The sequence below is a fragment of the Mercenaria mercenaria genome, chromosome 13 (assembly GCF_021730395.1).
Source record: "Mercenaria mercenaria strain notata chromosome 13, MADL_Memer_1, whole genome shotgun sequence".
Classification (NCBI taxonomy): Eukaryota; Metazoa; Mollusca; class Bivalvia; order Venerida; family Veneridae; genus Mercenaria; species Mercenaria mercenaria.
Window position 1 is genome coordinate 27511563 of NC_069373.1, and position 17118 is coordinate 27528680.

Sequence of the window (17118 nt, forward strand, 5' to 3'; positions counted from 1 at the left end):
TGGGTCACGTGCGGTCAAAAACTAGGTCAGTAGGTCTAAAAATAGAAAAACCTTGTGACCTCTCTAGAGGCCATATTTTTCACAAGATCTTCATGAAAATTGGTCAGAATGTTTACCTTGATGATATCTAGGTCAAGTTCGAAACTTGGTCACGTGCCATCAAAAACTAGGTCAGTAGGTCAAATAATAGAAAAACCTTGTGACCTCTCTAGAGGCCATATTTTTCATGGGATCTGTATGAAAGTTGGTCTGAATGTTCATCTTGATGATATCTAGGTCAAGTTCGAAACTGGGTCAGCTGTGATCAAAAACTAGGTCAGTAGGTCTAAAAATAGAAAAACCTTGTGACCTCTCTAGAGGTCATACTTTTGAATGGATCTTCATGAAAATTGGTCAGAATGTTCACCTTGATGATATCTAGGTCAGGTTCGAAACTGGGTCACGTGCCGTCAATAACTAGGTCAGTAGGTCAGATAATAAAAAAACCTTGTGAACTCTCTGGAGGCCATATTTTTCATGGGATATGTATGGAGGTTAGTCTGAATGTTCATCTTGATGATATCTAGGCCAAGTTCGAAACTGGGTCAACTGTGGTTAAAAACTAGGTCAGTAGGTCTAAAAATAGAAAAACCTTGTGAACTCTCTAGAGGCCATATTTTTCACAAGATCTTCATGAAAATTGGTCTGAATGTTCACCTTGATGATATCTAGGTCAAATTCGAAACTGGGTCATTTGCCTTCAAAAACTAGGTCAGTAGGTCAAATAATAGAAAAACCTTGTGACCTCTCTAGAGGCCATATTTTTCATAGGATCTGTATGAAAATTAGTCTGAATGTTCATCTTGATGATATCTAGGTCAAGTTTGAAACTGGGTCAGCTGCGGTCAAAAACTAGGTCATTAGGTCTAAAAATAGAAAAACCTTGTGACCTGTCTAGAGGCCATACTTTTGAATGGATCTTCATGAAAATTGGTCAGAATGTTCACCTTGATGATATCTAGGTCAAGTTTGAAACTGGGTCACATGCCATCAATAACTAGGTCAGTAGGTCAAATAATGAAAAAATCCTTGTGACCTCTCTGGAGGCCATATTTTTCATGGGATCTGTATGAAGGTTGGTCTGAATGTTCATCTTTATGATATCTAGGTCAGGTTCAAAACTGGGTCACATGAGCTCAAAAACTAGGTCACTATGTCAAATAATAGAAAAAAAACGACGTCATACTCAGTTCAAAACTGGGTCATGTTGAGACAGGTGAGCAATTCAGGACCATCATGGTCCTCTTGTTATAATTGACCGTAGGGAAAAACCAAGACCACTTTTGTACAGTACAACATAGATGTTACTTTCAAATTTTAGGTGTATTTTAAGGTATCTCTACCTGGTAAGGAGTTTTTTTTGTGGATTTAGAAAAACAAAAGAATTACAGTAATTACTACACAACCACAGAATTAAAATTCCATTTGCAAATACAGGTGCTAGTGTAAAGAAATTTGCTATGATGGGCGTATATTGTGACATTCTGACACTCTTGTTCACCATAATAGTATCACTATTGTTACTAAATGGATTTGATTCAAATTTGAAATGGTAGTTCAACAACATCACCCACATCATATGACACATAGTCCATAACTCTGGCATTAATATGAATTATGACCCCTTTTTACTTAGAATTTCAGGTTCAAGTCCAGATGCACTTTTGCTCTACCTCAGTTATTACTAAATAGATTTGATTCAAATTTAAAATAGTTGTTTCACATTATTAGCCAAATGATATGACATATGTGCATTAGTCTTGCAGAAATTTCTGTGAATTATGGCCTTTTTATACTTAAATTTTTGATACACTTTACCTATCTCTCTGTTATTACTTAATACATTTGTCACAGGCTTAAACTATTGTCCAATGTCTATATCCTCATAGGAGTCATTAAACACCCCAGTGGCAGGGCCAAATTCCTCTGATGGTCCCAAATTCACTGTCCAGCATTGAAATAATCGAGCGTGGTATCTCCTGTGACAGCTCTTGTTATGTTTTGTAAAAATGAATAACAGCTTTGGTATGAAATTCATTAAAGACAATATTTTGAATTGAAAAAGGGGCATCCCTGGCAGAGTGGTAAATGTTGCTGACATTAATACTGCTACAGTACTAGTATACTGTTGAAAAACTGCATGAAACCCAGTCAGACAGACAGGTCTTTGTAACAACTTCCCTTAATATTATTCAAACTTTTTTTTTGCTTTATTGCATTTATGAGCTGGCAAACTATGAAATATTTATTTTAAACATCTCATTAAGATGTCATAAACTGCCTAATTGACTTTCACTGTATGTGCCCTGCACAATATAATACAATAATACACTGGTATATGATTTATATAATGTTTTCTATTTATCTATGTCAGTTTTACATTTTACAGGACTGCCATCTACAGATTCATGGCATGTATAGTTTAAAACGTGGAATTATAGCCAATTTACCAGTCAGTGAAAAAACTGCCATAGGCTTGATTCTTGTTCATGGTAAGTTGAGCTATGCTTCCTTTGTTGTATAAATGGTTCACAGAATTTTCTCTTCTCTACTGTGCTTCCTTTGTTGTATAAATGGTTCACAGAATTTTCTCTTCTCTACTGTGGTTTCTTTGTTGTATAAATGGTTCACAGGATTTTCTCCTCTCTACTGTGGTTTCTTTGTTGTATAAACGGTTCACAGAATTTTCTCTTCTCTACTGTGGTTTCTTTGTTGTATAAACGGTTCACAGAATTTTCTCTTCTCTACTGTGGTTTCTTTGTTGTATAAACGGTTCACAGAATTTTCTCTTCTCTACTGTGGTTTCTTTGTTGTATAAACGGTTCACAGGATTTTCTCTTCTCTACTGTGGTTTCTTTGTTGTATAAACGGTTCACAGGATTTTCTCCTCTCTACTGTGGTTTCTTTGTTGTATAAAGGGTTCACAGAATTTTCTCTTCTAAACTGTGGTTTCTTTGCTGTATAAACAGTTCACAGGATTTTCTCCTCTCAACTGTGGTTTCTTTGTTGTATAAATGGTTCACAGGATTTTCTCTTCTCTACTGTGGTTTCTTCAGGAATTCAGGAATGGTCAGAGGGTCAAATAATGACAGCAAACAGCATATTGCTGTTAAATGATTTTCTTTAAGGATCTCAAAATACTTTATAATGGGTAATTTAAATAAAATAAAAAAATTAATAAATCCATCAAGAAATATTGCCTAATCCACAGTATTTAAAGCTACTTACCCGCAGTTAGGGCAAAACCTTTCAGAGTGCTCAACTCCACCTAGACTATATGTTGTATTTTTGTAGGTCATATAGCAGATGCTCTACAGAAGACTAATCCTGACGTGTATATATCCCGGGATGGAGGATACACATGGAGTCTGGTAAATATTATAACTCATTGTTTATAGGTTTTCTAATCAGTGTGATTCATATCTAAGACCATATAGTGTATATACAGTTAAGGTTTGGCACATGAAACCTACAGAGTATCAGAGCCTGTATTCTGTTTTACATGTATTTATATGTATTACACTACACATATTTATTATGTCTCCCACCTGTAGTGGGGTAGACTTATTTAGTGCTGTCTGTCTGTCTGTATGTCACAAAGTTTTTTTCATGCATCTCCTCCAACACCACTGGATGGATTTACTCAAAACTTCACAGGGGGTAACCATTGCCAAGCTTAGTTATACATATCATCAGCATTTTCTGCTTTGATGATTTTAAGTGGAGGCATGACCCTTCAAATTGAATGATATTTTGGTTACTTCTCTTATATTATTGGGCAGATTTCCACCAAACCTTACAGGAGTTATCAGTGCCAAGCCTAGTTATATTTTTCTTCAGCATGTTCCTATTCAATGATTTTCAGCAGAGTTATGGCCCTTTATTTTGGTCCCAGGGCAAGGCGTATGTTCTCTGTGACAATTTGATAATAGACATTTTGAGTGCGGAAGGTCTTGGGTTCGATCCCAAGGCCACGTCATACCAAAGACTTCAAAAATGGTACTAGTAGCTTCCTCACTTGGCATTTAGCATCAAGAGGATAGTGCCAGGACTGGTCAGCCCGGTGTCAGTATAATGTGACTGTGTTGGGTATCATGTTACGTGTCTTTGACATGATATTCCAGTGAGGCAGCACTATAAAGTAGGGCATTGTGCTGCTACAAGTAGATACCATTGTTTATGTGACTGAAAAATTGTTGAAAAATACATTAAACCCAAACTCACACACACACACAAATTCGTTCTCCACCTCTGAATCATGTGGGGAAGTTGGCAAGTAATGCACATCAAAGGAAACTGTATTATAGTAATAATGCATTTTTACCATAATTATGTAATGAAGAACTGAATGGTCAGCTTGTAAAGAAGGCAGATAATTTCCTTGACCATCTGACTGATGAAATGCATCTAAATTCTTTGGTCGTTATTAGCTCACACTGATCTATTTTGATCGCTCGTCGTCCGTCCATCCACACTTTACTTTGAACAACATCTCCTGCTAAACCACCTGGCCAATATTGATGAAACTTCACAGGGATGTTCCATGGATGGTCTTCTTCAAAAAATTGTTCAAAGAATTGAATTCCATACAGAACTCAGGTTGCCATGGCAACCGAAAGGAAAAACTTTAAAAATCTTCTGGTCCAAAACCACAGGTCCTAGGGCTTTGATATTTTGTTTGTAACATCACCTAATGGTCCTCTACCAAGATTGTTCAAATTATCCCCCTAGGGTCAAATATGGCCCCACCCTGGGGTTCACATGGTTTATATAGACTTATATAGGGAAAAACTTTGAAAATCTTTTTGTCCAAAACCACAGGGCCTAGGGCTTTGATATTTGGTATGTAGCATCATCTAGTGGTCCTCTACCAAGATTTTTCTAATTATCCCCCTAGGGTCAAATATGGCCCTGCCTTTGGGGTCACATGGTTTATATAGACTTATATATAGGGAAAACTTTGAAAATCTTCTTGTACAAAACCACATGGCCTAGAGCTTTTATATTTGGTATGTAGCATTGTGTAGTACATTTAAAATTTTAGTTTTTTATTTTCCATCAATTTTTATGCCCCCGAAGGGAGGCATATAGTTTTTGAACCGTCTGTCGGTCTGTCCGCAATTTTCGTGTCCGGTCCATATCTTTGTCATCCATGGATGGATTTTCAAATAACTATGCATGAATGTGTACCACAGTAAGACGACGTGTCGCGCGCAAGACCCAGGTCCGTAGCTCAAAGGTCAAGGTCACACTTAGACATTAAAGGATAGTGCATTGATGGGCGTGTCCGGTCCATATCTTTGTCATCGATGGATGGATTTTCAAATAACTTGGCATGAATGTGTACCACAGTAAGACGACGTGTCATGCGCAAGACCCAGGTCCGTAGCTCAAAGGTCAAGGTCACACTTAGACTTTAAAGGATAGTGCATTGATGGGCGTGTCCGGTCCATATCTTTGTCAACCATGGATGGATTTTCAAATAACTATGCATGAATGTGTACCACAGTAAGACGACGAGTCGCGCGCAAAACCCAGGTCCGTAGCTCAAAGGTCAAGGTCACACTTAGACGTTAAAGGATAGTGCATTGATGGGCATGTCCGGTTCATATCTTTGTCATCCATGGATGGATTTTCAAATAACTTGGCATGAATGTGTACCACAGTAAGACGACGTGTCATGCGCAAGACCCAGGTCCGTAGCTCAAAGGTCAAGGTCACACTTAGACATTAAAGGTCATTTTTCATGATAGTGCATTGATGGGCGTGTCCGGTCCATATCTTTGTCATTCATGCATGGATTTTAAAATAACTACGCATGAATGTGTGACACAGTAAGACGACGTGTCGCGCGCAAGACCCAGCTCCATAGGTCAAAGGTCCTAAACTCTAACATCGGCCATAACTACTCATTCAAAGTGCCATTGGGGGTGTATGTGATAGAGGCTGTATTTTTTAATTTTTTATCGGAATGATTACCTTGATGAAATCTAGGCCCAGTTCGAAAATGGGTCATCTGGGGTCAAAAACTAGGTCACTAGGTCAAATCAAGGAAAAACCTTGTGTATGTGATAGAGGCTGTATTTTTCAATCGATCTTCAAGAATTTTGGTCAGAATGATAACCTTGATGAAATCTAGGCTGAGTTCGAAAATGGGTCATCTGGGGTCAAAGACTAGGTCACTAGGTCAAATCAAGGAAAAACTTTGTGTATGCGATAGAGGCTGTATTTTTCAATTGATCTTCATGAATTTTGGTCAGAATGATTACCTTGATGAAATCTAGGCCGATTTCGAAAATGGGTCATCTGGGATCAAAAACTAGGTTACTAGGTCAAATCAAAGAGAAACCTTGTGTATGCGATAGAGGCTGTATTTTTCAACTGATCTTCATGAAATTTGGTCAGAATGATAACCTTGATAAAATCTAGGCCAAGTATGAAAATGGGTCATCTAGGGTCAAAAACTAGGTCACTAGGTCAAATCAAAGAAAAACCTTGTGTATGCCATAGAGGCTGTATTTTTCAATTGATCTTCATGAGTTTTGGTCAGAATGATTGCCTTGATAAAATATAGGGCAGATTGGAATATGGGTCATCTGCTGTCAAAAACTAGGTCACTAGGTCAAATCAAAGAAAAACCTAGTGTATGTGATAGAGGCTGTATTTTTCAATTGATCTTCATGAAATTTGGTCAGAATGATTGCATTGATGAAATCTAGGTCAAGTTAGATGATGGGTCATCTTGGGTCAAAAACTAGGTCACTAGGTCAAATCAAAGAAAAACCTTGTGTATGCGATAGAGGCTGTATTTTTCAATTGATCTTCATGAAATTTGGTCAGTATGATTGCCTTGATGAAATCTAGGTCAAGTTTGAATATGGGTCATCTGTGGTCAAAATATAGGTCACTATGTCAACTCAAAGAAAAACCCTGTTTATGCTATAAAAGCTGTATTTTCCAATTGATCTTCATGAGTTTTGGTCAGAATGATTGCCTTGATGAAATCTAAGTCAGATTTGAATATGGGTCATCTGGCATCAAAAACTAGGTCACTAGGTCATATCAAATAAAATACTTGTTTAAACTCAAGAGACCACATTTTTGGTCCAATTCTAATGAAAATTGGCCAGAATATTTGTTTCCATGAAATTCCTAGGTCAAACATGTTTACACTGTTATGGTGTGTTTCTCAGGTGAGCGACCTAGGGCCATCTTGGCCCTCTTATTTACATTAGCTGATTCGTTTCAAGCAGCTTTAAACATGTTTACTGTTAAGTCAGTAATATTTATGGGGGACTAATTTTTGTGGTGGCCATGAAGTTTAATACATGTTCCAATGAACATACAAAACTCCCAATTATTGTTTCTTTAAAGTTTGAAATCCATAAATTCATGTCTCCAATAAATAGTAAGTTTGGCTGAAACCAGAAAATTTTATGTCCATGAAATTAATTGACTTCCTATTAATTAGCTAGATACTTTTTATTCCTCTTGTGTATCATGTAAGAAGAGATGAGCAAAATAAAGTACTGGCAAAAAAGTGAAGGAGAAACAATAACACTGAAAAACATAAGATACAAACATTTATAGCAAATAATAGAAGTAGTAACAATGTGAGAGAAAAACATAAGATACACATTTATAGCAAATAATAGAAGTAGTAACAATGTGAGAGAAAAACATAAGATACACATTTATAGCAAATAATAGAAGTAGTAACAGTGTGTGAGAGAAAAACATAAGATACACATTTATAGCAAATAATAGAAGTAGTAACAATGTGAGAGAAAAACATAAGATACACATTTATAGCAAATAATAGAAGTAGTAACAGTGTGTGAGAGAAAAACATAAGATACACATTTATAGCAAATAATAGAAGTAGTAACAATGTGTGAGAGAAAAACATAAGATACACATTTATAGCAAATAATAGAAGTAGTAACAATGTGAGAGAAAAACATAAGATACACATTTATAGCAAATAATGGAAGTAGTAACAATGTGTGAGAAAAGAACATAAGATACACATTTATAGCAAATAATAGAAGTAGTAACAATGTGAGAGAAAAACATAAGATACACATTTATAGCAAATAATAGAAGTAGTAACAATGTGAGAGAGAATTACTATACAGCTGCTACATCTGCTACAAGACAGGGAGGATCAGGAAAAATTGAGATTCTTAGGTACATTCTGCAATGTGAAACAGAACAAAATACCTTTAACTTCTAGGATTGAATATGACAAGGCTAATTGATAAGTTTCTACTGTAATGTTTCAGTCATTGAAAGGCCCACACCATTATGCAATTGGGGACAATGGAGGTTTGCTAGTAGCAGTTTCCAAATCAGAGCCAAGCCCTAAAATTGTAAAATTTTCTCTGGATGAAGGAAGATGCTGGCATGAATATAAATTCACAGACAAAGTTCTCAACTTTACAGGTAACTTCTATAAACCGATAACTTTCTGACGTTTTAATGGCCTAAATAGCAACTTTTTCACTAAGGTTTTGACATAACTTCTGTATGAACATAATCAGAATACAGATCTACCTAGATTGGTGCCTGATTTCTGCTGTTTTCATGTCTTTGGTACCAGGAATGTAGAATCAACAAGTCCTTTTGTGAAATCAGCCACCATAATGTAGAGATAGTTTGCAAGGTGTGTTTACTTCTTTTAATTTTAGTTTTAACATTGTTATACCAGTCTAATCTATAAGGAACTGTTTGGAAGCATTGAAAGTTGTGAGGCAAAATATCATAATAGTTTTTATTGATTTTTTTTTTTTTAAAGCCTGTGTTGGAAAAACAAACGTATTATGTGATGGTGCTTGTATCTGTACAGCCATTATATTTCGTGTCTGGAGCATAACTCTTAATAACCATTCAAGTTATTGACTTCAAACTTAGCATAATATAGGTAGGTGGAGATGAGACGATATGCCGAGCATATGAACCGGATTGGTTGGTTAAAGGTCAGGGTCCCAAATGGAGCTCAGAGGTCAAATTTGTCTGTCATATTTCATGTCTGGCGCAAGAATTAATTATCATTCAAGTTGTTGGCTTCAGACTAGGCATATAGGTAGATAGTTATGAGACGATGAATCAGATTGACCAGTCCAAGGTCAAGGTCACAAATGGAGCTTAAAGTTGAAATTTATCCCCCATATTTTGGGTCCGGAGCCTAAATTTAAAACCATTTAAGGTATTGACTGTAAACTTGGCATAGGTAGCTGGCAGTGTGGTGATGTGCAGATCTCATGAAATGGGTCAGTAAGTCAAAAGTTCAGGTCAAAAATTGAGTTCAAAGGTCAAAGCTGTTTGACATATTTCGTGTCTGCAGCTTAACTTTCAAAATATTGATGTCAAACTTGGCATATTAGTAGGTGGTAATGAGATGATGTGCAAAGCACAGTATCTGTTTCCATAGGTCAAAGATAACAACAAGGTCAAATCTGTCTGTCGTATGGACTACAGACTTGACATATAAAAGGTAAAGGTCTTGTTTATTATAGTGTCACCCCTATTGAAAGGGCCAGCCAATTTGGCTTATGAGACACCTTTATTGTACGTACCAATTACATCTCAGCTCCTACCACTACGCCAGGCGCCAGGCGGGTAGAAGTTGGTAACCATTCATTTAACTAGCTCGTGGCTCAGGAACCGGCCTTTTTGGAACGAGTCCCATGACAAACATCCCCCGGACGAACGCTTCCCATGGGGCTCAAACCTTCGACCTCCTGATCCCAAGGTGGATGCCTTAACCACTGGGCCACGGTGAGTAAGTGGCAAGGAGATGAGGTGCAGTGTACATGAGCTGGGTCTGTAGGTCAGTTGTCTAGGTCACAAACTGAGCTCAAATGTCAAATTGATCCTTTTTATTAGCTCGACTATACGAAGTATATGGAGAGCTATCCTACTCGACCTGGTGTCGGCGTCAGCATCCTTCCGCATCCACACCTTGGTTAAAGGTTTGATACACTTTCTCTTTTTTTGTCACCCGCCAAAAGTGGTGTGGGGTTATAGGAATGGTGTCTGCCCATCTGTCCTTCCATCAGTGTGAACAATTGTGTCCGCTCCATATACATTAAACCCCTTGAAGGATTTTCATGAAACTTGGTTTAAGTGATCACTTCATCAAGACATATGCAGAATTCATGAGTCAGCCATGTCGCCTCAAGGTCAAGTCACAACTCAAGGTCAAAGGTTTGGGCCTTCCATTTTTGTGTCTGCTCTGTATCTCCTAAAGCCCTTGAATGATTTTCATGAAACTTGGGTCAATTGATCACCTCATTAAGTTGATGTGCAGAACTCATGAGTCAGCCATGTTGGCTCAAAGTCAGGGTCACAACTCAAGGTCAAAGGTTTGAGCCTTCCATTTTGTGTCCGCTCTGTATCTCCTAAACCCTTTGAAGGATTTTAATATGACTTGGCTGCATATCGCTTGGAACATATTCATTGATGTCGTCATACATGGGCTTTAAAATATACTTAACAACATCAATGCTTCCACCCAATACCATCAACCCTTTCACTATCTGTAACAGCGTTGGGGGATATAGCTGTCTTTCAGACTGCCTTGTTCTCTTTATTTCTGTAATTACTTGATGGATTTGCTTCAAACTCAAAATATTTATTCCACATCATCAACTAACATCATATGACACAAGGGCCATAACTCTTGTACAAATATTTCATGAATTATCCCCCTTTTTACTTAGAATTTCAGGTTAAAGTTTTGGTACACTTTCACTTTGTCTCAGTTATTGATTAATGGATTTGATTCAAACTTAAAATAGTTGTTCCAAATCATCACTCACATCATATGACGCAAGGGTCATAACTCTGGCACCAATTTTTAGCTCTACTATTTGAAGAATAGTCTAGCTATTCCACTCACCCTGGCGTCGGCGTTGGCGTCACACCTTGGTAAAAGATTTGCATGCAAGTACATACAGCTATCATTTAAAGGCATATAGCTTTGAAACTTATTTTTTCTTTTTCCAGGTCAATTACCAACCTCACTGGGTCAAGTTCCATAACTCTGACATGTATTTTGAGCTAATTATGCCCCCTTTTGGACTTGGTTAAAGTTTTACATGCAAGTTACTGTCTCTAAAACTAATGCATATATTGAATTGAAACTTCACGTGTCTTCGGGGTTATAAAGCTAGTTGATAGTAGCAAGTCCCATAACTCTGACCTGCATTTTGGTCAAATTATGCCCCCTTTTGGACTTAGAAAATCCTGGTTAAAGTTTTGCGTGCAAGTACATATAGCTATTACTAAAAGGCATATAGATAACTTATTTTTTCTTTTTCTAGATCAATTACCAACCTCACTGGGTCAAGTCCCATAACTTTGACATGTATTTTGGGCAAATTATGCCCCCTTTTGGACTTAAAAATCCTGGTTAAAGTTTTACATGCAAGTTACTATCTCCAAAACTAATGCAGATATTGAATTGAAACTTCACATGTGTCTTCGGGGTTATAAAACTAGCTGAAAGCATCAAGTCCCATAACTCTGACCTTCATTTTGACCAAATTATGCCTCCTTTGGACTTAGAAAATCCTGGTTGAAGTTTTACGTGCAAGTACATACAGCTATTACTTAAAGGCATATAGATTTGAAACTTATTTTTTCTTTTTCTAGATCAATTACCAACCTCACTGGATCAAGTCCCACAACTCTGACATGTATTTTGGGCAAATTATGCCCCCTTTTGGACTTAGAAAATCCTGGTTTAAGTTTCACATGCAAGTTACTTTCTCCAAAACTAATGCAGATATTGAATTGAAACTTCACATGTGTCTTTGGGGTTATAAAACTAGCTGATAGCATCAAGTCCCATAACTCTGACATGCATTTTGGCCAAATTATGCCCCCTTTCAGACTAAGAAAATCCTAGTTAAAGTTTTGCGTGCAAGTACAATCAGCTATTACTTATATAATTATATTTGAAACTTATTTTTTCTTTTTCTAGATCAATTACCAACCTCACTGGGTCAAGTCTCATAACTCTGACATGTATTTTAGGCAAATTATGCCCCCTTTTAGACTTAGAAAATTCTGGTTAAAGTTTTGCGTGCAAGTTGCTATCTGCAGAACAAACACAGATATTGAATTGAAACTTAAATGTGCCTTCAGGATTATAAAACTAGTTGATTGCATCAAGTCCCATAACTCTGACATGCATTTTGGTCAAATTATGTCCCCTTTTTAACATAAAACTTTTGGTTAAAATTTTGCATGCAACTTACTATCTCCAAAACTAATGCAGATACTGGATTGAAACTCTATAGATATTTTAACATTTTCCTGCTTCTGGGACAATACCGTAGATACCCGTGTATAATGCGCACCCGTGTATAATGCGCACCCCCGATCTTAGTCCAAAATCCTGGGGGGGGGGGGGGGGGGGGGAGGGAATTTTTTTTGGTCAATTTTGAGGTGGATGGAAAACGAAAGTAGAGTTTACATCGACACCGGTAATAAATTTTATCTCCTCGGCGGAGAGCAGCATCAGTCTCACGGTACTATCGATTTTTGTTTTCTCGAAAATAAAACCAGTAAATTATTGTTATATTTGTTGTTTTACCTTTTTTAATTCACTATTTTGAATAAATAAATAGCAGCTGATTCAATATTTCGGAATGGTATCTTTCAAAATGACATGAGCTTCTCAATTTAAACTGATAACAAAAGGTGTGATAGTCTTTTTGTCACGATCATAAAGCCAGTAATTACCGGCAATCAACGTGTCACCTCGTGTCAATTATGTTGTTCACAGTTTGATCTCGGTTAAAGATAATTCTCGATCTTTAATTAGTAACATAATTTTTGTGATTTATAAACATTTCTTTCGTCAAAATACTTTTAAATTTATATGAAATTAATTTTGTTTGAAAGAAAAATAAACAATTCGATCTTTTACGGAACGTAACGGCAATCTTAGATTTTAGTGGAGACAGTAAGCGCGGGGAGTAGTTTCCCTTTACCAAAATGGCGAACATAGGTAACAAACTTGTTTTGAAGTTGGAAAATTGTCTATACCTGTGTATTATGCGCACCCACGATTCGAGGGTGGTCCCGGGGGTCAAAAAACTAAGCATTATACATGGGTATCTACGGTAATTCGAATAGTCGAGCATTGGCTGTCTTACGGACAGCTCTTGTTCATGAATTATGCCCCCTTTTTAACTCAGAATTTTAGGTTAATTTTGATGCATCATCACTATATCTCTCATGTTACAGAAGGGATTCGATTCAGACTTAAAACGGTTGTTCAATGCTCAGGTGAGTTTTTGTGATCGCTCGATGTCTGGCATCTGGCGTCTGTCTGTCGTCTGTCAACATTTAGCTTGTGTATGCGATAGAGGCTGTATTTTTCAACTGATCTTCATGAAATTTTGTCAGAATGATTACATTGATAAAATCTAGGCTGAGTTCGAAAATGGGTCATCTGGGATTAAAAACTAGGTCACTAGGTCAAATCAAAGAAAAACTTTTTGTATGCGATACAGGCTGTATTTTTCAATTGATCTTCATGAAATTTGGTCAGAATGATTACCTTGATGAAATCCAGGCCAAGTTCGAAAATGGGTCATCTGGGATCAAAAACTAGGTCACTAGGTCAAATCAAAGAAAAATCTTGTGTATGCGATAGAGGCTGTATTTTTCAATTGATCTTCATGAAATTTGGTCAGAATGATTGCCTTGATGAAATCTAAGTTGAATTTGAATATGGGTCATCTAGGGTCAAAAACTAGGTCACTAGGTCAAATCAAAGAAAAACTTTTTGTATGCGATAGAGGCTGTATTTTTCAATTGATCTTCGTGAAATATGGTCAGAATGATAACCTTGTTGAATTCTAGGCCTAGTTCGAAAATGGGTCATCTGGGATCAAAAACTAGGTCACTAGGTCAAATAAAAAAAAACACCTTGTGTATGCGATAGAGGCTATATTTTTCAATTAATCTTCATGAATTTTGGTCAGAATGATTATCTTGATGAAATCTAGGCCGAGTTCGAAAATGGATCATCTGAGTCAAAAACTGGTCACTAGATCAAGTAAAGAAAAACTTGTGTATGCGATGAGGCTGTATTTTTCAATAATCTTCATGAATTTTGGTCAGAATGATTACTTGAGGAATCTAGGCCGAGTTCGAACGGGTCATCTGGGTCAAAAACTAGGTCACTAGATTAAATAAAAGAAAAACCTTGTGTATGCGATAGAGGCTGTATTTTTCAATTTATCTTCATGAATTTTGGTCAGAATGATTGCCTTGATGAAATCTAGGTCAAGTTTGAATATGGGTCATCTGGGGTCAAAAAGTAGGTCAATAGGTCAAATCAAAGGAAAAGCTTGTATATGCGATAGAGGCTGTATTTTTCAATTGATCTTCCTGAAATTAAGTCAAAATGATAACCTTAATGAAATCTAGGCTGAGTTTGATAATGGGTTATCTGGGGTCAAAAATTAGGTCACTAGGTCAAATCAAAGAAAAACATTGTGTATGCAATAGAGGCTATATTTTCCAATTGATCTTCCTGAAATTAAGTCAGAATGATTGCCTTGATGAAATCTAGTCAAATTTGAATATGGGTCATCTAGGGTCAAAAAGTAGGTCACTAGGTCAAATAAAAAAAAAAACCTTGTGTATGCGATAGAGGCTAAATTTTTTCAACTGATCTTCATGAAATTTTGTCAGAATGGTTGCCTTGATGAAATCTAGGTCAAGTTCGAATATGGATAGTCTAGGGTCAAAAACTAGGTCACTAGGTCAAATCAAAGAAAAACCTTGTGTATGCGATAGAGGCTGTATTTTTCAATTGATCTTCATGAAATTTGGTCAGAATGATTGCCTTGATGAAATCTAGGTCAAGTTTGAATATGGGTCATCTAGGGTCAAAAACTAGGTCACTAGGTCAAATCAAAGAAAATACTTATTTATACTCAAGATTTTTGCTCCAATTTTAATGATAATTGGTCAGAATATTTTTTTTCCATGAAATCACTAGGTCAAACATGTTTACACTGTTATGGTGTGTTATGGTGTGTTTCTCAGGTGAGCGACCTAGGGCCATCTTGGCCCTCTTGTTATGTAACATTTCATGTTGAAGTTTTGATGCACTTTCACTCTGTAACTGTTATTACCAAACAGATTTGATTGAAACTTAAAATAGTTGTACCACATCATCATTAAAATCATATGACACAAGGGCCATAACTGTTGCACCAATATTTTATGAATTATGTCCTCTTTTTACTTAGGGCTGTTCCAGGAAAAAAGGCCTGAGGGGGTCGGAACGAGTACCTAGTTTTTTTTTCTAGGTGGGGGGGGGGGGTATTTTTGGTATTTAAATTTCCTTGGTTGGGGGTGTAATTGGTATTTTAATTCTGTTGGTAGGGGGTATTTTGCACACTAAAACATATAAAAATGTTTCTTGAATTTTTCTATGCGAGTATATTTTTATCACGAACAATAATGCGAATTCGATATTTATTAATTTGATTGATGTTTTCTTACGCTCAGGGAAAAATGCCGGTACACGAACCGTACGGAATAGTGCAATAATCATGACCTCGTACAAGCAGGTAAGAAGTTTTGACAAGCTAAAATACATCAGTTATGCATCTGAATAAGCACTCCGGTTAAAATGCAAATGGCGGAACAAACCTGGTTCAGAAATCTGAAAGTAGAAGGCGTCATCTCCTGGCTCGCAGACAAAGGCCTTAGCGAGCTGGGTAACATAATAAAAGGGAACACAGGATTTCCTTTCTTTTGTCATATCTTACTTGACTGCATGTACTTAAAACTTCCTGTTTAAATCACAACATAATTTTCAACTGTTCAAGAGCTAAACACAATCCTTCCCATTCGTAATTTTAAAAAATCAAACTTATTTGTTATTATACCGCGATCTTTCATCTGCCAATGACATATTTACTTAAATTATTTTCTCAAACGACTTGGTCCTCAGGCCTGGACCTTAACTTTTTTCAGCAGGTCCACCAACTGCTAAAATCTAGTAGACCTGCTCAGACTTTAGTGGACCTCCAATTCTAGCACATAAATTGTGAAGTTGTAGACGTCATAGCTCCATATGACTCAAAGAAACAGGAGTTATTTCTTAAATAATTAAAAATGGAAGAACTGTAGCAATCTGATATCCCGAAAAATAATTATTTTGAAAAGTGTCCCAAAATATGGACACAACGATCATCATCCACCCGACCTGTGTTGAAAGCGAAGAAAAAAAAACATTAACAATTATCTGTAATTATTCTGTTGACAAACTAAGTAATTGGCCTTGTTTTCATCATCATTTAACACCCCCTCAACTCAAAGAGCTAAAAGAAGTGTGTCGGTGTATTATGGCGTCTGAAGCAGAGATCAAAACGGTATAGTTGCCTGAGATTGTCATGGCATTACGTCATTTTCGCGCCATGTGACATATCACTATCGTACTTTCTCGGTTCCTTAAATTGGGGTTAAATTGTTGAGGGGAAATCAATAAAAAAAAATTTTCTTTAATTTTATAAAAGCGAATGTGCAATATCCCAAATAAACTGACATGTAAATGTGTCAAACGATGATAGTGGATATCCTACCTCTGTGACCTATTTGCCCTCAAGGAATTTACATTATTGTTTAAGAAGAATATCTAACAAAGTATCGTGTCAAAAATACATGTACAAAGATTTATTTAAAACCTATTAAAAACCGCAATGACACCATACTGCTTTATATTAAAACCACATTTCTATTTACGTTCACGAGGTCACGTAACGTATTCTGCCGCACTAACAGAAATCTGTTTGCCAAAAATCGTTTTACTGCATGTATTTAAATTGCTGCCGCTTTTTCGTTATTTAAGATTTTTATGCCCCCGAAGGGAGGCATATAGTTTTTGAACCGTCTGTCGGTCTGTCAGTCTGTCGGTCCGTCCGCAATTTTCGTGTCCGGTCCATATCTTTGTCATCGATGGATGGATTTTCAAATAACTTGGCATGAATGTGTACCACAGTAAGACGACATGCAGTGCGCAAGACCCAGGTCCGTAGCTCA

At 36.7% G+C, this 17118-nt stretch overlaps 1 protein-coding gene across 1 annotated transcript in view; it reads left to right on the top strand.

Moving 5' to 3' along the window:
• Positions 1 to 17118, top strand: part of LOC123529215 (sortilin-like) — a 145314-nt gene that overhangs the window by 74914 nt on the left and 53282 nt on the right. Inside the window, exons 11-13 of the mRNA XM_045309448.2 lie at positions 2429 to 2531; positions 3334 to 3410; positions 8325 to 8484. Of these exons, the coding sequence (XP_045165383.2) occupies positions 2429 to 2531; positions 3334 to 3410; positions 8325 to 8484 (340 nt within the window). The remainder of the gene's footprint in view (positions 1 to 2428; positions 2532 to 3333; positions 3411 to 8324; positions 8485 to 17118) is intronic.